The following is a 23,801-nucleotide window of genomic DNA, read 5'->3' as shown; positions in this document are numbered from 1 at the left end:
ATTCTTCATGAACAGGTCTTGTTAGGTTTTAATTACAACAATGAACCGTTGTGCCATGTTGTGACATTTTCAAATGAGAAAAGTAATCAATTAGTTTAAACAGTTTGTTGGACATGTGTTTAGTTTGGAACTAAACTGCAAATCAATGGTAAGAGAGATAGTTGGTCTGCAAACTTTTCAAAAAACTTTTTTTTTCAAGTGAAGCAACGACGTTGCTGTGCAAGCATGGAAAACAGGCTGATGTTGCTGAGATTGCTTCGAGTTCATTGCAAACCAGTGAACATATGTTTGGAACGCCAGATGTCCTTGCTCATACCCCCATAATGCATCCACTAACCAATTTTTTAAAAAAAGAAGTGTAGTGGGGCTTTAAGAGGTTGCCATGTTCTGCTCAATGCAGTTATTGGTTGAGACACTTTGTGTCGCTGTCTACCAATCAGGTAGTGTTTGGTAGCTCCAAAACGGAGCTCCGGATCCCCAACCCTTCCCCCACACCGTGATGTCGGAGAGGGAGGGAGGCGCAACCTCCATTGTTTATACTCACAACTAAGGAGCCATTTTATTTCCACACCAGGATGTTGGAGCACAAGATGCCTTTCTTTTGTACCTAAGATCGAATGCCCACAGATTTTTGGAAATGACAATTTTTTTGAAGCAGAAATGGCAAACCGAGATGGACACTGTGTGCTAAGTTTTCGAGCAATATTTCTTGCTTTCTTCCTTTATCGCTGGGATTCAGCTTGCGGGCAGATTCGATATTCTGTCTCTGAAGAACAGAAGCACGGGACTTTCGTTGGAAATATCGCTAACGATTTGGGCTTATATGTGGGAAATTTATCCACCGAAGGTTGCGGATGGTCTCTTCTGCTCGGCAGCAATATTTCAAGGTAGATTTACAAACTGGTATTTTGTTTGTGGATAAACAAATTGACAGAGAACGGCTGTGTGCGCAGAGCCTGGCCTGTTCGCTTACACTAGAGCTTGTGGTTGAAAATCCGTTAGAAGTATTTCATGCAAAATAAAAATTTTAGATATAAATGATAATGCTCCTAGTTTCGTGAATAATGAACAACATTTGGAAATTCTGGAATCAGCAGTCCCTGGAACTCGATATTTGCTGGAGAGTGCGCATGACCTTGATGTGGGCAGCAACTCTCTCCGGACCTATGTACTCAGTTCCACCGAGTACTTCACTTTGGATGTCCAGTCCAGCATTGATAACAAGAAGTTTGCAGAATTGGTCCTTGAGAAGCATCTGGACCGAGAAAAGAATGCGGTTTATGATTTAATATTGACGGCCATTGATGGCGGGACCCCGGAAAGATCTGGAACCGCCCGAATAGTTATTACTGTACTGGATGTAAACGATAATGTCCCTGTTTTTGACAAAACAATTTACGAAGTGACTTTGGTGGAAAATTCCCCAGTGGGTACACTTGTAATTAAACTGGATGCTACCGATATCGATGAAGGTAGGAATGGCGACATTGTTTATAACTTGCACAGTCACACCTCCGAGAAAGTGCGTAAATTGTTCAGCATAGAGCCCCAGACTGGAGAGATCAGAGTGAAAGGAGTTGTTGATTTCGAAGAAGCAGCTTTTGTAGAAATTAACATAGAAGCAAAAGATAAGGGCCCTTATCCAGTTCCTGTACGTTGTAAAGTAATTGTCAATATAGTGAATGTTAATGATAATGCTCCTGAGTTTACAGTGAGCTTATTTTCCAGCCCAGTTCCCGAGGATGCGCCACTTGGCACAATGATAGCTCTCATTAGTCTGAAAGATCAAGAATCGGAGGAAAATGGAGAAATTCACTGTTATATTGCAGACAGAACTCCATTCATACTTAACCTATCTTCGAAGAATTCGTATACGTTAGTTACGCATCAGTTGTTGGACAGGGAGACTACTCCGCAGTATAAATTTGTAGTCATATGCAGAGACTCGGGGTCTCCTCCTCTATCCTCTAACAAAACGTTTTTGGTGGAGGTTTCAGACAGAAATGACAATGCACCACATTTTACACAGTCATCCTATACAACACATGTGATGGAGAACAGCGCTCCAGGCTCCTCCATCTGCGCTTTGACTGCCTTTGATGCTGACTTGGACGCCAATGCTTATCTGTCCTATTCTATACTGGAGAGCCATATTCAAGGAATGCCCGTGTCTACCTATGTCTCCATCGGTTCAGACAGTGGCATTATATTTTCCAATATGCCTTTTGACTACGAGCAAATAAAGAGCTTTCAATTCATAGTTCAGGCCACGGACGCCGGAGTCCCACCGCTTAGCGACAACGTTACTGTGAATGTAATTATTCTCGATCAGAACGATAACTCCCCGGAAATCATATCGCCGCTCACGATGAAGGGTTTGGAAGTCACAGTTCCCCGTTCTGCTGATCCTGGATATTTAGTCACGAAAGTAATTGCTGTCGATGCCGATTCTGGGCAGAATGCGCGTCTGTCCTACCAGTTGCCGGAAGTGAAAGAGACGGAGCTGTTTCAAGTTGGGTTGAACTCCGGAGAAATCAGGACTGCTCGACGTCTGCGTGACAGAGATGCAACTGTTCACCGTTTGGTTGTGTTGGTAAAAGACCAAGGCCACCCATCACTTTCTGCCAGTGTAACTATCAACCTATCTTTACTGGAGGACTTTGCGCAAAACGTTTCTGATGTAAACCTATTGATCCGAAAATCTGAGTACAGCTCTGATATAGCGTTTTACTTAATCATATTCTTGGGGACACTGTCTTCGGTTCTTTTTGTGGCTATTATCTTCTTAGTTTTTACCATCTGCCAAGCTGACAGAAATACTACCCACGGATCCTTCAACACCTCATTCATTGCGCGGAGATATACAAATGACCTGTTTCTGGATTCCAATGTTAACCTCCATACAGTGCCTGATTCTAAGCAGCTGACAAATGTGGTTGAGGTTCGTGGGACCGGATCCCTTTCTCGCACCTACTGTTATCAAGTTCACTCAACCCCTGACTCCGCCCAAACTAAAGTCATGATCCCATCTTCAAGAAATTCAACTGTATCTAGAATGTATAACAAGGAAACCGATCAGCACGAGATAGAGTGGAATGTGAGGAGGGAAAACGGCAAAACCGAGTGGCCAGTTAAGGTGAGTTTCCAAAGTCTGAGGTTTGCATTATATTTAAGAGTTTGAAGGTCTTGCAATGAACAACGTGAAACCAATTGTTCAAATGTGAAAGAATTCTCAAAACAATGGGATATTGGTGTTTCAGGAATTAATAACCTAACCAGATGACTTGCCTATGATAGAAACCATAAGATGGTTTGTTGAATGTACTAACATATATTATTATATTTGAGATTTACCTTCACTGTCATAGTCATAAGGCGAATTACTATTTCAAAACTCCCCGAGCAGGCTTACATATGTGGATCATTAATGCGCCAAAATACTGCACCAAAGAGTGGTTTGCTTTTGTTTGAGTCAGTACTTTCCACCACATTGGGAAACTGAATGCATCTGAGCAACATTTTCCATTTTGAAATGAGTGAAATTGGAGAACAAATCAATTTGCATAATTGACAAGTGGCATCGTCCACCCAGTTGGTCAAAGAATGGCATTTTACAGAGAACTTGTACAATTGCAATGAAAAATATATTCGGCATTGATGTGTGAAAGATAAATTAATTACATAATAATGCTTTATTCTGTCCTGTATTATATTTAATTGGTTGAGTTCAGGACCTGACTGACGCTCAACCTAAATCTGTTCAGGAATCAGTTTCTGAATTAAGTTACCATGTCCTGTGGACTGAACATGTGAACAAGGCTAATTATATCATTTTTTCCCCAGAAAGCTAACCAGTACAGTATATCAAGGTCTTCTTAATCTACCTTTCCTGACAATAAAATAACTGGAAAGCAATTAATTTACATTGTATGATTCCACATTGTATAAACAATTGGATCCAGATGGGTTACATTTCTTCAGTTATTTTATTGTTACTTGTGCAGTTCATTGAAACCTTATTTTCCCTTTGAGACTGGATAGGCATTTTTTTGTGTGGGTTTCTGGAATTGTCCAGGTTGTAATATCTGGTCCATTCTACACAAATTTTCAGTTACGTTGGAGTTTTGTAATGTTGCTGTACATTCATTATGTTTCCAGTAGTACAAGGAATACACATGTATCCTTGAAGTTGACTCTATGTTTAAGCATTTGATGGAGTCGTCAATTCACCGCCGTCCCACTGAAACATTCCTGATGTCAATACCATATTTTTTTAATTTTGTGCCTCTGCAACTGTCGTGCGTCCTAATCTCATATATTTCTCAATTTTGCTACTATTTATTGGCAATAGACACCGGGTGTTGCACAAATCCCGGCATAGTATTCATATTTAACAGGAAAACGCAAGCAAATCTATGTTACAATAACCTTCCCATGTTGCAACAATGCTTTTAAAATTAACGTGAAACCTTTGATTTTGGCAATGGTGCGTTCAGTCATCCCGAATTATGAGCCCCAAACAGCTTCATATTAAGGTGTTTTTTTTTCCTCATCATAATCCTGTCAAAAAAGTTTAAACATTGTTTTGGCTTCCGTGAGGTTTCATCAACTTTCACATCGATTTGGTTAAATGGGATGGAGCAGATTTCTTTTCACTGTTTGATGACGCATCTCATCAAAATGTTGGAGCGCTTGTTCTGGCCACTGCGCATGCACATTATCCATGCTTGATTTTTTTCTAATCGCTTAGGGATTTCTGCGATACTTTATTTTCATGAGCTATTTCACAGCAAACAAGAAGGAAAGTATATTTAACTCGACGACGGCTCTCAATTTTTTTTTTGGGGGGGGGGGGTGGTTTGGCTAATACATGTTGTACATTTATCTGTATGTATTGCAAATGATGGAAAGAGATCTATCATTTGTATTGCACTGCTAATATTATTTATACCTCACAGCTACGATTCACTCGTCATTTTGAGATGCTTCGGGCATTATTTTTATTTCCAAATTTAAAAAATGATAATTTGGTCACTCAATCCACGACTGTTTTTTGGGACACTGGTGTGCGCAATTAGCTGCCACATTTCGCCCGCAAACTATACCGTAAACCCTGCGAAGCGCTTTGAGACGTCCCAATGACATGATAAGCCTCTATATCAATTGCACGGATTGTTCTTTTTATATTATTACTATTTATCGACCATTCGGTAACTCTTAACTAGTAACCAGAAGCTCTCTACTAACCTTATAAGCACTGTTAAAATATGTTAAGTTGAACCTTTCACTTTAAGAAGGACCCATTGCAATGTTGGGCTGAAACACTTTGTGTCGCTGTCTACCAATAAGGGTCTGAAATTCGACTGGAGATCCACTACCCATTCCTCTTTGCGCGGAGGAAGGACGCACAGAGCTTATTTTCTGTATTCAGAGTTCGGAGCCATTCTTGCATAGCGCTTCGCCGTGAATGAGCAACAGGACTGAACGGTATTTGCAATGATTTGGATTCAAATATCAGGGTGATTTGTCAGGGTGTGATCCAGTGTGTAATCATGGTAAATTCAGGAAGACTTTACAGAATGAGAAAACGAGGTTTGTCGTCCATTTTATTGCTTTGTGTCTGGGATATCGCGTTTGGGCAGGTTCGTTATTCGATTCCAGAAGAAACGGGGAGCGGTGCCTTCGTAGGGAATATCGCTCATGATTTAGGCTTAGAGCTCAAAGAACTGTCAGCTCGAAGATTCCGAATTGTCTCCGGTTCTCGGCCGCAGTATTTTGGAGTTAATCTACAAACCGGAATTCTGTTTGTGAACAAAAGAATCGACAGGGAAAAGCTGTGTGGACAGAGCCACGACTGTGTCCTTCCTCTGGAGGTAGTTACCGAAAACCCTGTCAATCTGCACCGTGTAGAAGTAGAAATCCAAGATATAAATGACAATTCTCCAATTTTCCCGAAGAGTGAAATTCGTTTGGAGATTTTCGAATCAGCTTCACCTGGGACTCGCTTCCTGTTGGAGGGCGCGCAAGATTCCGACGTAGGTACCAATTCAATACGAACCTATGAGCTCAGTACAAATAAATACTTTAGTTTGAACATACAGACTCGCGGAGAACGTAAATTAGCTGAACTGGTGCTCGAAAAATCGCTGGACAGAGAACAAGAGTCCTTGCATAATATCTTGTTGACAGCCATTGATGGTGGAACGCCAGAGAGATCCGGCACCGCTTATACCACCGTTGTGGTCCTGGATGCAAATGACAACTCGCCAGTTTTCCAGCAATCTTTGTACAAGGTCAGTGTACGTGAAAATGCAGCAGTGGGAACTTTGGTAATCGCGCTGAACGCAACTGATTTGGACGAAGGATTTAACAGTGACATAGAATATTCTTTCAGTGACTACAATTCTGATAGAGTGGGCGAACTTTTCAGTCTGGATTCAAAAACAGGAAAACTGAGTGTGAAAGAAGTGCTGGATTTCGAAGAAGCCGATATGTATGAGATTAATATTGAAGCAAAGGATAAAGGTTTTTATGCAGTTCCTGGGCATTGCACAGTTGTGGTGAATATTGATGATGTCAATGACAACGTGCCGGAGTTGACTTTCGTCTCGCTGTCCAACACAATTCGAGAAGATTCTCCCCCGGGAACTGTGATCGCCCTGATCAGCGTTACGGATTATGATTCGGGTGATAATAGCCGGACCAGTTGTCAGATTCCCAACACACTTCCATTTGAACTCAAATCTTCGTTTAAGGGAACGTACACTTTAAAAACAAAGGCTGCACTGGACAGGGAAACAGCCCCCGAATATAAAATTAACATCACATGCAGAGATGATGGATCCCCTGCCCTTTCCAGCCATAAAATCATGGTGGTCAAGATTACAGACATAAATGACAACGCACCCAAGTTTGAAAGCCGTTCCTATACGCCTATGTGATGGAGAACAGCGCACCGGGGTCTTCGATTTGTTCAGTAACTGCGTTGGACTCAGACTCGGACGAAAACTCCCACCTATCCTACTCTATACTAGAATCGCAATTGAAAGGTATTCCTATATCGTCTTACCTCTCCATTAATTCGGAAAGCGGTATCATATACTCGCAACGTTCGTTTGACTATGAGCAGTTTAAAAACCTCCTGTTCCACGTTCAAGCCCGAGATGGCGGCGTCCCGTCATTGGGTACGAATATTACTGTCAACATGATTATCTTGGATCAGAATGACAACGCACCAGAAATCTTGTCCCCGCTGCCAAAAAGGGACCCTAAGATAACAGTTCCGCCATCCGCAGATCCAGGTTATCTGGTAACCAAGGTCAGCGCAACCGATGCTGATTCCGGCCAGAACGCAAGGCTCTCATATCAGCTGGTCCAAGCTACAGACCCAAGTCTTTTCAAGGTGGGACTCAGTTCTGGGCAAATCAGAACGACTCGCCGTGTTGCAGATCATGATTTAAGAGTACAACGGCTTGTCATTATGGTGCGGGATAACGGGCATCCGCCTCTGTCAGTGTCAACGAATATCGAGGTTTCGATAGTGGATAATAATCCGGAAACGCGTTCTGATTTTAGGGATGTACCCAACCCCCCTGAACGTTCATCTAACTTCGCTATGTATATTATAATTTCTCTCGGGGCTCTCACGTTTATACTTATGTTAGCCGTAATTGGTCTAGTTTATTTCATGTGCCACTCTCACCGAAACGGTTGCCACTTGGGAAGAAAGAACGAGAAACATAGGTTCACGAATTCTCATCTGAACTTTCAAATTGCGACAGACTCCAAGCTAATTTCTAATTATGTGGAGGTTCGAGGAACGGGGACTTTGAGCCAAACTCACAGCTACAAAGTGCCTTCAGACGTTATGGTTTTCAAGCCCTGCAGCCCGCCAGGATACAGGCATTCGGTCCAGAAAATTGAGCCTTTTTCTTCAGAGTGGAGTGGGGAGGCAACAGATAATTTGACCGGTGTAATTAATGAGGTAAGTTTGATGGACTATAAGAATCAATATATATTCCTTACCCTACACTGAATTATTTATCCCGCGCCGTGTTGTGTAAGCGATTTTTTTTTTTTGCAGTTTGTCTTACTTAAAGTTAAAAAGGGCAAATAACTATTGGAAAAGCTTTGCAAGTTATATGGCTATATATATATAGTTGTATAGATTGTACAAATGATCAACCATCTATCCAATAGGATAGATTATTTGCTGCATAGCCTATGAGTACGTTTTCTGGGAGATTTCTGAGTTGCAAACAATTGGGGTTCTGCACAAAGATTGAACATTTAGGAGAGCATCTTGACGTTTTTCTTAATCATCCTGAGTTATAGGCTGAGACAGAAATTTAAAGTTCTTTCTGAGTGCTAAATTTTGTTGCTCATTTGTTTATTTGGGGAATGTAGAATAGTACCAATTATGCATGGTTTGTTGGAAGGGGTAGAACAAATAACGTAATAGACAATCTGGTTCTCCAGGATGTTGTCCCATCGTTTTATTCCTAATTATGAACATGTTTTAGGTGAAAGATTATAAAAGAGAATTGTATGTACAAATACCCAAAGGTATACGTTTTGATTGGTTGCTATTTCCCCTCACCCCTACTCCTACCCCCTCAACATAACCTAATTCGTATTTTGCAGAAACATCATTTACTGATACTTGGTGCTGTACTGATACATAAAGTGCAACCATGGGCCCAATATTCTTGGCGAACTTTAACTAAAAAGTAAACACAAAAGCAGATATATAGAGAAGGGTTATCAATTTTACATTCAATATTTACCATGTGTTACAGGAAGTCTTCACCATATACAATAAATATGTTTATATACACAGAGTGTGATGTCCAGGACTCCTAGAATATACAACAACCATAATTTTCCATATGAACTTGAAATTAAGTAGTCCATAATGATCTGAACACATCAAACAAGAATACAATTGAAAATGGTTTTGGGGTCTTGTTGCATTGTTGGAGATGCTATCCTTCCGATGAGACACTAAACCGAAATCCCATCTGGCTGTTCAGGTGGATGGTAAAGATCCCACAGCACTATTCGAGAAGAGAAGTAAGTTTATCTCGAAACACAAAATACTGGTGATGCTGGAAATCTGAAACAAAAACAGAAGTCGCGGGGAAATTCAGCAGTCCAGGCAGCATCTATGGAGAAAGATGCTCCATAGATTTTCTTCATAGATGCTGCCTGACCTGAGTGTTCCCAGTGATTTTTGAGGAAGGTTATCCAGTTGTCCTGGCCAACAGATTCCCCAAATAAAATTGGTCACTAACTTTATCGCTGTTTGTGGAACATTGTGGTGCGCAAACTTCCTGCCGAGTTTCACCCCCAAAACACACAGAATAAAAAACACTTGCCAATGTATCTTGTGAAGCGCCTTGAGACGTCTCGATGGTGTATTACGGCGCTATATCAAATGCAAGGATTATTATTATTTATTCATAATGAATTATAATGTTTGATATATTAAAACGTATACAAGTCATGGTCAAAAAGTTGTGACCCTGACTTTTTTGGGTGAAACCTAGCTTTAATATGATCTCAGTGCAGTTATAGGCTGAGACTCTTTGCGTCGCTGTCTACCAATAAGGTGATTAAATCCAGCGGGAGAGATCCACCCCCACCCCCAACACCAGAGAGAAGGAAGCAGCCATACTAGCGGTCATGTTGATATTCATGTACTGAGCCTTTACGCAACGCCTCTCATCATACGAAAGAAGATATTCAAAGGTATGATTTTCTTTGGATCAAGTGCGAGATAGTAAGACGGGTGAGAAGAATTTACAGTTCAGAATTGCTTGTGTTACCCCCCAAAACATGAGAGATTCAGTCAGCCCGTGTACGCTGAGAAAGCAAATGTTATCGTCCATTTTTCTCCTTTGTGTCTCGAATCTGGTTTCTGGACAGATTCGTTACTCGGTTCCCGAAGAACTGGAGCCGGGAGCCTTCGTAGGGAATATCGCTAACGATTTGGGATTCAATGTGGAAGACCTTTCTGATCGCGGATTGAGGATTATATCTGACACGCAGACACAATATTTGGATGTTAATCTACAAAGTGGAATACTGTTTGTAAGCAAACGAATTGACAGGGAACAGCTCTGTGGAGAGAATCCTACCTGCTTCCTCGCTTTGGAAGTAGTGATTGAAAAACCCATGGAACAGTATCATGTTGAAGTTGAAATTCTGGATATAAATGATAATTCACCCAGTTTCTCCAGCAGAGAAATCCGGTTGGAAATTGTTGAGTCTGTACTGCCTGGAGCTCGCTTTCTGTTGAAAAGCGCAAAGGACCCGGACGTAGGTTTAAATTCCATTCGTACGTATCAACTGACTCCAAATGAATATTTCATTTTGGATGTACAAACTCGTGGGGAATGGAAACTGGCCGAGTTGGTGCTAGAGAAACCTCTGGACCGAGAAAAACAATCCAGTCACCAGTTATTGCTCACAGCCATTGACGGAGGATCCCCCGAAAAGTCAGGTACAACTCTCATAATTATTACTGTTCTGGACATTAACGACAATGCACCTATTTTTCATCAATCGTTGTATACTGTGAGTTTGGTGGAAAATATCCCTGTGGGTACTTTGGTGATTAAACTTAATGCCACTGATTTGGATGATGGATCTAATGGTGATATAGTGTATTCGTTCAGCAATTACGGCAAGGACAGAGTGCGTGAACTATTCAATGTTGATCCCCACACTGGGGAAATCAGAGTAAAGGGAAAGTTGGACTTTGAAGAAGCGAATGTTTATGAGATTAACGTGGAAGCCAGAGACAGGGGTCCGCATCCAGTTCCTGTACACTGCACAGTGCTTGTGGACATCAGAGACGTGAATGACAATGCACCCGATTTGACGTTAATTTCAACGTCCGACACAGTGCGTGAGGACGCTCTGCCTGGAACCATGGTGGCTCTGATCAGTGTATTGACAGGGATTCGGAAGAAAACGGAAAAACCAAGTGTGAGATTGAAAAACACCTCCCCTTTGACATCAAGTCATCCTTTAAGAATTCCTACAGAATTGTTACCACCGACCCACTGGACCGGGAATCCATCTCCGAATACAAAATAACTATTATGTGCGAGGACTCGGGATCGCCGCCGCTGTCCGCCAACAAAACTATCCTTGTACATATTTCGGATATCAACGACAACGCGCCATATTTTCCCCAGAATTCCTATACAGCCTACATCATGGAGAACAACGTGCCTGGCACATCCATCTACTCAGTGACAGCAATGGACCCTGACCTGACCGACAGCTCACACATTCATTACTCAATACTTGAGACCTGGATTAAGGGGTTGCCAGTGTCTTCCTTTGCTTCCATCGACTCGGGTAATGGTATCATATTTTCACAGACCTCTTTTGACTACGAGCAGCTGAAGAACTTCCAGATTCAGGTTCAGGCTCAAGATGATGGATCTCCGCCGCTTTGTGGCAACGTGACAGTGAACGTAATTATTCTCGACCAGAACGATAACCCTCCTGTCGTGACCTCTCCAAGGGCAAGGAACCCTTCTGAGATGTTGGTGCCTCTGTCTGCGCCTCCGGGTTATTTGGTGACGAAGGTGACTGCCACTGATGCCGATTCTGGCCAGAACGCGCGCCTCTCCTACCGGCTTGTCCAGGCGACCGACCCGAGTATCTTTACATTGACGCACGGCTCAGGCGAAATCAGAACGGCTCGCCGCTTGGAAGACAAGGATGCTTTGAAACAAACTCTAATCATCCTCGTGCGGGACAGCGGACACCCACCTCTCTCATCAACGGTGACCATTGCGTTATCGGTCGTACAGAATATTGCAGAAGTTCTTTCCGATTACAGTGATGCGCCACCGAAAAACGAGCATTCCTTGAATTTAGCCTTTTATATCATAGTGTCTTTGGGTATATTATCATCCATACTTCTGGTGACTATAATTGCCCTTGTTGTAACTATATGTCACAATGCTCGAGGCAACTCACTTTCTCTTCAGGCGTGCTGTGCAAGAGAGAACAAATCAAACGACAGATTCCAACATTCAAATTTCAACCTTCAGATGGTACCGGAGTCCAAGTTAATCACAAATTATGTTGAAGTTCGTGGATCTGGCTCCCGTTCTGAAACTCTCTGTTACAAAGTACAGTCAGCCCCAGAACACGATAATGTGGACTTCATGCTGTTTACACCGTACAGTCCCGAAACACACCAAAGCAATACCACCGATCCCGAAAACCACGCAACGGAATATATCAGGAAATCACTGAATAATAGGTCTGGGATGCTCAATGGGGTGAGTAAAATGTACAGTTTTAAATTAACCAGAAATCAGGGTGGTTCTGTTTGTGACCCTGTGGCGTTTTAATCGTTTACCAATTTCATCCAGGCTAATTTAGGTAATCTAGTTATCAGAAGAATGTCAATATCGTGGTCAATTATGGTGCAATAGAACACTTGGCAAATTTGATTACGTATTAGTTAAATCACACTTGAAGGTTACTAACGTATGAGAGATATCTCTCACCCATCTCTGGTTTGTTTGGGCATGATCTTGGAAACAGCAGCATCGCACTTTTGTACACATTTCAAAGAAGCAAATGTATACCAGTAGCCGAAAATGTATGCGGGTTATTTACAGTGGGATATCTATTGCACGTTAATAATAAAACAAATTCAGAGTAAGTCAGAAACCGAGAATTGTTTTGAAAAATTAAAGCGCCGTGTTTCTTCATATGTCTATTCAATTGGTTACATTCAGCAATGACCAACTCTACATTATGTGCTTTTTGCATAAAATTTGCTGGAGTACTGCTCTGACTATGGTATCCATTGGCTACTCATTGCCTCATTCTGAAGCCATTTTTCATGTTAGAATTCAAACTGGGCTCCAGTTCAACTGTGTGACATAGAATCTTCTGGTTCCAGGGGAGTTAAGTCTGTTGCCAGTGTCAGTATTTTTACCGTCCATCAGGTCTAACATATATCAGATCTAACCTATATATTCTATAGAAAGTTGAGAATTTATACACTGTTTTAACATCTACATTCTTCATGCCTGGTACCTGTCTCAGTGACTGTGCAAAGCTGCTACAAATTAGATCCGAACCATGGGCACTTTTTCTAATGAGGATTTGTGAGATTTAACAGCTGCCATGAGATCTGGTTTGAAAGACATGATGAACTTATTGCTCCAATAACTCGCTGAGCTCATTGTAACTATGGTTTGCCACCAAAATCGCACGATTGGCTACCAAATTCGGGTATAAACAAGGAAAACAGCAAAGCAGTGGAGTAATGGAGTATTGGTTTGGATGGACTTTTTGCGCCTTTTTCTTGGCGGAGGAACCCATTCAGAAACCGGAAGTGAGATGCGTACAACGGGTTCCGGTTTTCCAAAGTTGGGTTTTCAGCTCCAATGTGGGATTTGCAGTCTGATTGCCTTACTGAACATTCTCTGTGAATCATTTGCTAACTGACTAAGATTGTGGAATTGGAATCCACAATTCACAACTCTATGATTATGAATAAGTACCGTTAATTTTATGGTTATTGTCACAAACGTCAGGCAGTTAAATTGTGAATTTAGTTACCAAAATCAAAATGGGATCCCTTGAAGTCAATGAAACTTCTTGAAAACTCATATCGCCTTAAAGGTCCTGGACAAGCAATGTCATTTTGGATGGTGACACATTATATATCTGTAGAGGATTAGGTACTGAATTTAGTTGTAATTGAGAAAACATTTAAAACTGCTTCAATGAGTATTTTTCCTAAGGCCTTTATCATTATATTTAAGTAGATTTCAAGAAAAAATATTGCTATTAATATACACTTATAATTATGCTGCTAATGTTTTGCGCGGAAGTACTTGCTGGACATATGTAGAGACAAACTGCCTCGTGTGCACTGATCAAATAATTTCTATTGTCCAATCGAAATAGATCTATTCATGGAAGTGGCATAACATTTACTCCCCGCTCAGTAAATAGTCTCATAGTTTTTTTTTAGAAAAATGCAAGGTTCATTTTAAAGTTGTAATGAATATAGCCAAACGGTGTGACTCCAACACTTGGGGTGGGGGGTGAAGCTTAGCTTTAAAAGGTTCCCAGTGTAGTTATGGTCCGAGACTCTCTGTGTCGCTGTCTACCAATAAGGAGAAGAAATTGAGCTGGAGATCCACCACCCATCCCCCAACACCAGGAACAGGAAGCATGCGCAGTGCTGGCCTTTATATTCACGTTCCCAATCATCTCTCCACAAGGTATCCCGGGTTTTCCAACTTGCAACTAAAATATACGGGATTTTCTTTCGAGTCAACAACGACCATTGACCAAGGGAACCATTTACCACGTCTGAAACTTTCATCCAGGAAACCGAAATGAGACATTCGGACAGACCGTGGATGCTGAGGAGGCAAGTATCGTCCATTTTCCTGCTTTGTGTTTGGAGTCTGGTTTCGGCGCAGATTCGGTACTCAATTCCCGAGGAACTGAAACACGGTGCTTTCGTGGGGAAAATCGCATCGGATTTAGGATTAAGCACAGAGGAATTGTCAAATCGCAGGTTCAGGATAGTCTCTGACGCACAAACACAATACTTGGATGTGAATCTCAACAACGGGGTTCTGTTTGTGAATCAAAGAATTGACAGGGAACAGCTGTGTGGAGAGAGCCTTCCCTGCCTCCTGCCATTGGAAGTGGTGATCGAAAACCCCGTGGAACAGTATCGAGTGGAGGTGGAGGTTTTGGATATAAACGACAATTCTCCTAGTTTTCCAAGGAATGAAATTATTTTGGAAATCGCCGAGTCGGCGACAGCTGGAGCGCGCTTTCTGTTAGAGAGCGCGCACGACCCTGACGTCGGGACAAACTCTATCCGCACTTATCAGCTCAGTCCAAACGATCACTTTGTTCTGGATGTACAGACTCGTGGAGAATGGATTCTGGCCGAATTGATTCTAGAGAAGCCAATGGACAGAGAAACGCAATCGAAACATCAGTTGTTACTCCAAGCCTTTGACGGTGGAACTCCTGAGAGGACAGGTACTGCCCGTATATCTATCATTGTTTTGGACGCGAATGACAACGCACCGGTTTTCGAACGATCGCTCTACAGTGTCAGTCTCACGGAAGACGTGCCGTTTGGTACTCTGGTGATCAAACTTAACGCCACCGATTTGGATGAGGGTTCCAATGGTGAGGTAGTTTATTCATTCAGCAGCTACAACAAGGAGAGGATTCCAGAACTGTTTAGTATTGATCGTAAATCTGGGGAGATTAGGGTGAAAGGAATATTGGATTTCGAGGAAGCGAGTTTTTATGAGATTAGCGTAGAAGCTAGAGACAAGGGTCCACACCCCTTACCCGCACATTGCACAGTTCGGGTAGACATTAAAGATGTGAACGATAACACTCCGGAACTGGCGTTAAATTCAGTGTCCAGTACAATAAGTGAGAATGCTCAGACTGGCACACTGGTAGCACTGATCAGTGTAACAGACCGGGATTCCAATGAAAATGGGAATACCGATTGTCAGATCTCGCCAAATCTCCCCTTTGAGCTCAAATCTTCCTTCAAGAATTCATACAGACTGCTCACCAATGACCTTCTGGATCGGGAAAACACTCCCGAGTATCAAGTGACTGTTACATGCACGGACCAGGGGTCTCCTCGCTTGTCTACCAAAGAAACCATCGCTGTGCACATCTCAGATATAAATGACAACGCGCCCAGCTTTCCCCAGACTTCATATACCGTCTATGTTACGGAGAATAACGCCCCTGGCACTCTCATTGGATCAGTTACAGCTTTGGATCCTGACACAGAGCAAAACTCCCATCTCACTTACTCTGTCCTGGACACCCAGATTGAGGGGATGCCAATAACTTCATATGTGTCTATCAACCCAGAGACCGGTGACATCTATTCGCAGCACTCCTATGATTATGAGCAACTGAAACATTTTCGGATTCACATTCAAGCTCAAGACGTGGGACCGCCATTACTTTGGGGTAATGCTACCGTCAACATCGTTATTCTTGACCAGAATGACAACACTCCTGCAATCATATCGCCCAAGACGGTAAAGGACAGCCAAATAAGTGTGCCACGGTCTGCGGGTGCTGGATACCTGGCGACCAAGATCACCGCAACGGATGCCGATTCGGGCCAGAATGCCCGGCTGTTCTACCAGCTTCTACAGGCCACCGACCCCAGTCTTTTCACGGTTTCGCACAACTTGGGAGAGGTCAAAACCGCTCGCCGGTTTGAGGACAAGGACTCTGCCATTCAAAGGCTTGTCATCCAAGTCAAAGACAGGGGACACCCGCCTCTCTCAGCCACAGCTACTGTTACGCTCACAATTGTTGAACATATTGGAGACTTGAGCTCTGATTTCCGTGAAACTCACATGATTCCTGAACATTCTTCCAATTTAGCCTTTTATATCATCATTTCTTTAGGAGCAATCTCATCTATCCTTCTCGTGGTTATTATTGCCCTTGTCATTACCATCTGTCCCCATAACAGACACCATGCCTATGGTAGGACTTGGCCTCCTATAAATTGCTGTTGTGTCAGGGAGTTGAATTCTAATGGTAGACTCCAGAATTCTAATGTTACCCTTCAGATAGATTCCAAGTTCATGACAAATTCCGTTGAGGTGCGTGGAAATGGATCCCTTTCTGATACATACCGTTACAAAGTCAGGTCAGCACCAGAACCAAATAAAATGGAATTCATGTTTGTCACACCTTACAGTCCAACAGCTTCCGGAAGTATCAAGAGGGTTCCCAAAGCATATTTGTCAGAACAGAGTGCGCCAACAACCAACAACTGGCCTAATAGACAAAGTGAGGTGGGTAGTAAATACAGTACTAAAACAAATATATTTGAAAAACAGTAATGATTTACGTGTGTACAATATTGTCCATTTATCATTTCAGTCGATACAAATATGGATGATTGTCATAATTCCATTTCATAATGATATTCCATTGTAGATTTTTCTGAATTGAACTTGATCTAAAGATGGTGGTTTTAACATGGCAGATTGAATGGACAGTTGATGCCAGTTAGAAGATATTTGATGACGAAAAAGTATATGTTTACCGCAACTAACAATTCAGCATTACCAACAAATGTTTTACATGAAGAAAATATATCGAATATGTAGAGCAGTAACATCAATGTTGTATTGAACAAATTATATCATGATGAATTTTACGTATGAATAATGAATGCTTTAGGTATGTTATGGTAATCTTAATTTCCAATGTATTGTGTTGACGGGATATAATCCTTGGAATATAACTTGAGATACAGGCAAAGCTACTGAATTCTGAGAGAAAAGTAAGGGAAACCAAACACATCAACTGCAAAAGTTGATTTTGTTTTGCTTAAGTAAGTCAATTATAGTGCAATATGACTTCTTTGCAAGGGTCAAATATAAAGTTTGTCTTTTCACCATCACATCAAATTAATAACTATTTCATATAGTATTCAAGTCTATATTGATATACAAACATATGTTCTGCTTAAATATTCTGCAATGCTTAATAGATGTGTTACAACATAGCAAATCAATATTTTAATAGATGATTATGGGCAAGGCTGCCAACTCACTCTGAATTCCAAATGCTTGATCCAATGAATATCATGATCTTGGATCAACTGATAGTATGTATCATAGAGACGTTGAAAATCAATGCAGCAAACTCCAAGGAGGTTACCTTCCCAACAGCTGGAGAAGATAGTTAGAGCTTCAGAAAATATGATGCAATCATATTTCTCAGCATTATGCATCACCGTGGTACAGATAAAATATGATTTAAATACATCTTTCCTTCACTGCAAGAAACTAAATAGTGTCACAGTGAAGGACATTGGTCTCGTTCCAGAAATGTATCAGTTCTGGAGCCATTTTCTCTTTAGTGTCATATGGAAGATTGGATCAACTTCTGGACCTGGAAAGTTAAAATCTTTTACGAATTTTGTGTGCTTCATCTCAGTTGATATCCATGTTGTATTCTTTTTCTGTAATGAGTGAAATTTATCATGACACAATTATCTTCCAAAAATATCAGGTTCGTTTTTTTCAAACATGCCATACAATTTTCAATATTTAGTTGGCATAGTGTCCTCTGAAGCGAGGACTCTTCAAAAGTCAGATTCAAGCTATACAATCCACGGGTAATCTGGAACTGGATTTCTACATAAAATTCCAGTCCCAGCAACATTATGGGTAGCCAGTACAGAGAGATCAGAACAAATATCAAAGGAATTATTTATGATGAGCAAATGGATATATCAAGGCTCTTTAATCTTGAAAATAAATGTTTTGGAGAAAGGTATTTAATTGTTATACTAAATAGGATAGAGAAGTTAAACATTGCTTTCAGATATGCAGATACAACTGGACAAGTATATATGGTTTCAGACGTCTGAAGAGCAATTTATACTAGGATACCAGTAAGTATTTCTTTACATGGAAGAAGTACTTCCTGTTAACGTGCTATAAATTGATTATCTTTTCTACTTCTCGCTTCATACCTAGAAGGGAATTAAAGACAAGAATGTAGGAATCAGTAAAAGAAAGCTTGATACTGTAATGTTAGTAAGTCATAATGAATTTTCTCAAAGGAAGAAATCAAGTGGGCAGATGGATCATAATCTGAACCATTCCTGTGACTTGTGACTTGAGTGGCGACTCAGATTCAGATATGTGTTGGTAACATTTTGATAGATTTGAATAGAATCTGAGGATGTGAAATTAGAGTTGTTATAGTTAGATGAGTCACCTTTTTCTGTACTTGTGTCCTGTGGCTTTACTTAAATCTTCTTATTGTGCTGGCAACAACAGATGCGCCAACAACATGTTTACATCATTAGCTTAAGATCTGAGCATGAATAGGAAATTTATTTTGGATTTGAAGAAATACTTCTGGCATTGCTTGGGTGAAATTCTGGGTCAAAGCATGGGTTGTATTCTGGCCAAAGAGTTCAGAGTTCATGCGAAATATCTCTTTAAGAAACTGCTGCGTGTAGTTATTGGGCGAGACACTTTGTGTCGCTGTCTACCAATGAGGAGCTGAAATATGACCAGAGATCCATCAGTCCTCCCCCAACACACGATAGAGAAGGAAGAGGAGCGAGAGCACTGCTTGCAGTCACATATCAGCCATCTTTCGTTCGGGGCACATTCTACATTGGCAGGACATGATATTCACCATCCACTTTCCTTTGGATTTCATACGAAGACAAGTGGTTGTGAGCGATATTTCCCTTTCATTGTTATTTACGCAGCATTGCGAATGAAAAGGCTCATCCGGTTTAGAGGATGCAAACATTGTCCTTGCTTATTCTGCTTTGTGTCTGGGATTTCTCATCTGGTCAGATTCGATATTCTATACCAGAAGGACTGGAAACCGGCGCCTTTGTTGGGAATATTGCTAGAGATTTTGGATTAGATGTGAGAAAGCTCTCGGATCGCAGGTTCCGAATCATCTCCGCCACAGAAAAGAGGTATTTCGAGGTAAATTTAGAAAATGGCGTTCTGTTCGTTCATGAAAAAATCGACAGAGAGCAGCTCTGTGATCAAAGTTTTCCCTGTTTACTGAACCTCGAGGTTGTTATGGAAAATCCTTTGGAACTGTACCGAGCTGAAGTCGAGATACAAGACATCAATGATAATTCCCCCAGTTTCTCTAAAGGTGAGCTACATTTGGAGATCCTTGAATCCATTCCGCCGGGAACTCGTTTTCCACTACAGAGCGCTCACGATCCGGATGTGGGTATCAATTCCATCCGCACTTACCGTCTTAGTTCGAATGAACATTTCACACTGGAAGTTCAGAAAAGGAGCGATGGCACTCCAATCGCACAAATGATCCTGGAGAAATATTTAGACAGAGAAAAGCAAAGGGTTCATCATTTACTCTTGACTGCCGTCGATGGCGGAAATCCCGAGAGATCAGGTAGTGCCCAAGTCGTTATCACTGTGCTTGATGTGAATGATAACGTGCCTGCTTTTGATAATTCGGTCTATAGAGTCAGTGTGGCGGAAAACGTAGTTGAAAATAGTTTAGTTATTGATCTGAATGCTACTGATTTGGACGAAGGTTCCAATGCAGATATAATCTATTCCTTCAGTAGCCACACTCCGGACAGAGTCCGCGATCTATTTAGCTTGGAGCCTGAAACAGGAGAGATCAGAGTGAAGGGGGTGTTGGACTATGAAAAAGCCTCTAGTTACGAGATCAATGTTGAAGCAACAAACCAAGGTGCAAACTCTGTTCCTGTATATTGCAAAGTGCTGGTGGACATCTTGGACCTGAATGATTTTAAACCCGAGTTGACAGTGATGTCGTTATCCAGCCCAGTGCCCGAAGATGCTGCGATTGGGACTATGATAGCTCTACTCAGTGTAAAAGACCCAGATAGCGGAGAGAACGGCAAGACGAGTTGCCACTTAGCCCCAAACCTTCCCTTTGAACTGAAATCATCTTTCGAGAACTCTTACATGCTGGCCACCAAACATACATTGGACAGAGAAACAGTTCCTCACTATTCAATTAACGTCACGTGTAGGGATGGAGGTTCACCCGCCCTTTCCACCGAGAGAGCTTTACTGGTGGAGATTTCAGACCTCAACGACAACGTCCCACGCTTTGAGAAGTCATCTTACACAGCGTACCTAATGGAAAACAACGCCCCCGGCTCTTTGATTTGCACAGTAAGTGCTAGAGATCCCGATTTGGGTCAAAATGCTCACATTTCCTATTCCATCCAAGAGAGGCACACTCAGGCTGTTCCTGTCAGCTCGCTTGTGTCCATTAACTCGGACAATGGCAACATCTTTTCACAGCGCTCCTTCGATTACGAGCAGCTTAAAAAATTTCAGGTCTACGTTGAAGCCCAGGATGCCGGGACCCCTCCCCTGAGCAGCAGCACTGTTGTGAATGTGATAGTTCTCGACCAGAATGATAATCCTCCCACACTCCTCTCTGCGCCGGCAATGGATGCATCGCGCGTAACGGTGCTTCGATCGGCACAACCCAATTCCTTGGTGACCAAGTTAGCTGTAACTGATGCTGATTCGGGACAGAACGCAAAGTTGTTTTATCAACTGCTGCAAGCCAGGGAGCAAAGTCTGTTCAGGATAATACACAGTTCGGGAGAGGTTAGAACTGTGCGCCCTTTTGATGACAGCGATTCCAATGAGCAAGTGTTGGTTATTTTGGTGAAAGATAATGGACATCCCTCTCTATCGTCCACCTTCACTATCACATTGTTGCTGACTGATGGTGTGGCAGAAATTCTCTCTGATTTCAGCAATCTGCCTCCAGATAGCGAACCTTCCTCCAATTTAGCCCTTTACATAATAATATGTCTCGGCTCTTTCTCATTCACCCTTCTAGTGATAATAATTGGCCTAGTGACGACCATATGTCACAATGATAATGGCAACCATATGTGCTCTCTGGTCATTTGCTGCTTCAGAAGGAAGGTTTCTAAGAATGTTTTACGACAGTCTAACGTACACCTTCAGATACACCCTGATTCTAAACTGATTTCAAACTTTGTAGAAGTTCGTGGAACAGGCTCTCTCTCTCAAACCTACTGCTATAAAGTTCCTTCAGCTTCAGAGCCAGCCAGCAATGACTTAGTGATACTCACTCCTTTCGGTTCTGCAACGCGTGGAGACAGAAGTAAACACACTGAGATGCATTTCTCGGAGTGGAGTGAGCAAGCTACTAGGAGAAGCATTCATGTTAGCAGAGAGGTGAGTCATTAAAAAAATGCCTATGCCCTCTCTTTATATGCAAAGAGGTAACCTGTGCTACAGTACATGTAGTGTGGAGCGGTGGGGAGTGGTGGGGGGTGGGGAGTAGTGAACAGGGGAGAATGCATTCAATTCCACTTTAACGGGAAATGTCCATGGGTTGGTGCCAAGCATATGTGGAACCTTCAGTCTGTTCTGGATTCCCTGAAGTATGGCGTGTCAAACATCCGATTGACTAAAATAAGCACCCAGGGAGGCAATGAAAGTGGATGGCGTATGTTGACAAAGAAAATAGACAGAGGCATATTAGACGTAGAACGTGTAAGCACTCTGGGACGCTATATCAATGCAAATTGATGTTGTATTATTTAATTTTTATTCTGGGATTAACAACGTGGATTGCAATATTCCTCCCCCCCACCCCGGTGCTGAATATTTTTGCCCCGGGTAAAATAGGATCATATGAATCTCTGTTCCCAGTCCTACCAATGTTCGACAGATCCTCACAAGAAGGTGATAACCTCAGCAGTTCCAGTGTCAGGGATTTAATAATGTTTGTGGTTACAGAACTGGCCCAATGACAGCGAACTAATATTGTCTCAAACAGATGACAAGCTACTAATGTTTTAAGAAAGGGTATTGTATAATATGTTCACGTCATATTGTGTTTCTTGATAGGGCCAGATCCTTTCGACTTGAAAGGCGCCACATAAAAGCAAGTTGTTGTTGTTGGGCCAGATGCAAGTGATGGTTTGGTTAAGTGCAATACACACAGGTACAGCCAGGTGGCTAATGTTTATCATTTGGTGCTATTTGTGAAAATATTAGATGCAATTAGTATGCTAATTGCCTTCGTTACCCATAACCGTCATAAGAGGAGACTCTGCGTTGCTTTTTGTTGTATATAATATATACAAATCCAGCTGTATCGTCAATTTATCAATGCAATTATTGGCAAGGACTCTCTGTGTCGCTGTCGACCAATGGGGAGCTGAAACGCTGCTGGTGAGCCACCAACACCACCCCCCTGCCCCCCACCCCCCCCCCCCCCCAACTCCCCAACGCAACGTATAGCACAGAACAGCAGAGGAAAAGCAGTCTCCGGTTTACCATTGACAATATGTCTGCGACGCTGATTATCACCGTGAAGGACGCAACAGTGGTCAGCAAATCCTTAGTATTTTATATCGGATACAGGTGAGGGTCGTTTGCTTACGGAACTATCATTATTTTTATATGATTACGAACGAAAGGGCAGAGAATTCAGACAGACAATGCAAGCCTTGCCTACATTTTTCCTGCTTTGTGCCTGGAATATCGCGTATGGACAGATTCGCTACTCCATCCCCGAAGAATTGAAACATGGCGCTTTCGTTGGGAATGTGGGTAAAGATGTGGGACTGGATGAAGGAGAGCTGCCTGGTCGGAGACTCAGGATCATGTCGGCGGCAAAGAAACGGTATTTAGAGATAAATGAGGAGACTGGTATTTTGTTTGTGAATGAATTGATAGACCGGGAGCGTCTCTGCGGGCAGAACCCTGCTTGTTTGTCAACGTTGAAGTGGTCGCAGAGAACCCCTTGGAATTATACCGCGTTGAAGTGGAGATATTAGACATAAATGACAATCCTCCCAGATTCCCAAGCGATGAATTCCATTTGGAGATCATGGAGTCGGCGCCGCCGGGAACTCGCTTCCTTCTTCAGAGCGCGCATGATCCAGACGTGGGCGTTAATTCCATCCACCATTATCGCTTGAGTCCAAATGAACATTTTGCTTTGGAAGTGCAGAGCAGCGGCGATGACAGCAGACATGTCTATTTGGTGTTGGAGAACCACTTGGATCGGGAACAGAAGGCTAGTCATCATCTGTTACTGACTGCCATTGACGGTGGGACGCCAGAGCGATCTGGGACCACCCAGGTAATCATCAGTGTCCTTGATGTCAATGACAATGCTCCTGTTTTTGATCAGACGTTCTATAAAATCAACCTCAAGGAAAACGT

At 42.2% G+C, this 23,801-nt stretch overlaps 1 protein-coding gene and 1 pseudogene across 1 annotated transcript in view; both read left to right on the top strand.

Moving 5' to 3' along the window:
* Window positions 1–23,801, top strand: part of LOC103184157 — a 68,521-nt gene that overhangs the window by 8,369 nt on the left and 36,351 nt on the right. The window contains 6 exon segments of the mRNA XM_042340094.1: window positions 613–847; window positions 850–1,005; window positions 1,008–3,136; window positions 4,751–4,805; window positions 5,566–6,912; window positions 6,915–7,984. Of these exon segments, the coding sequence (XP_042196028.1) occupies window positions 613–847; window positions 850–1,005; window positions 1,008–3,136; window positions 4,751–4,805; window positions 5,566–6,912; window positions 6,915–7,984 (4,992 nt within the window).
* LOC103184158 lies at window positions 9,877–12,482 on the top strand (annotated as a pseudogene).

The sequence above is a fragment of the Callorhinchus milii genome, unplaced genomic scaffold, assembly GCF_018977255.1.
Source record: "Callorhinchus milii isolate IMCB2004 unplaced genomic scaffold, IMCB_Cmil_1.0 Scaffold13, whole genome shotgun sequence".
Lineage (NCBI taxonomy): Eukaryota > Metazoa > Chordata > Chondrichthyes > Chimaeriformes > Callorhinchidae > Callorhinchus > Callorhinchus milii.
This window is presented reverse-complemented; position numbering and strand designations above follow the sequence as displayed.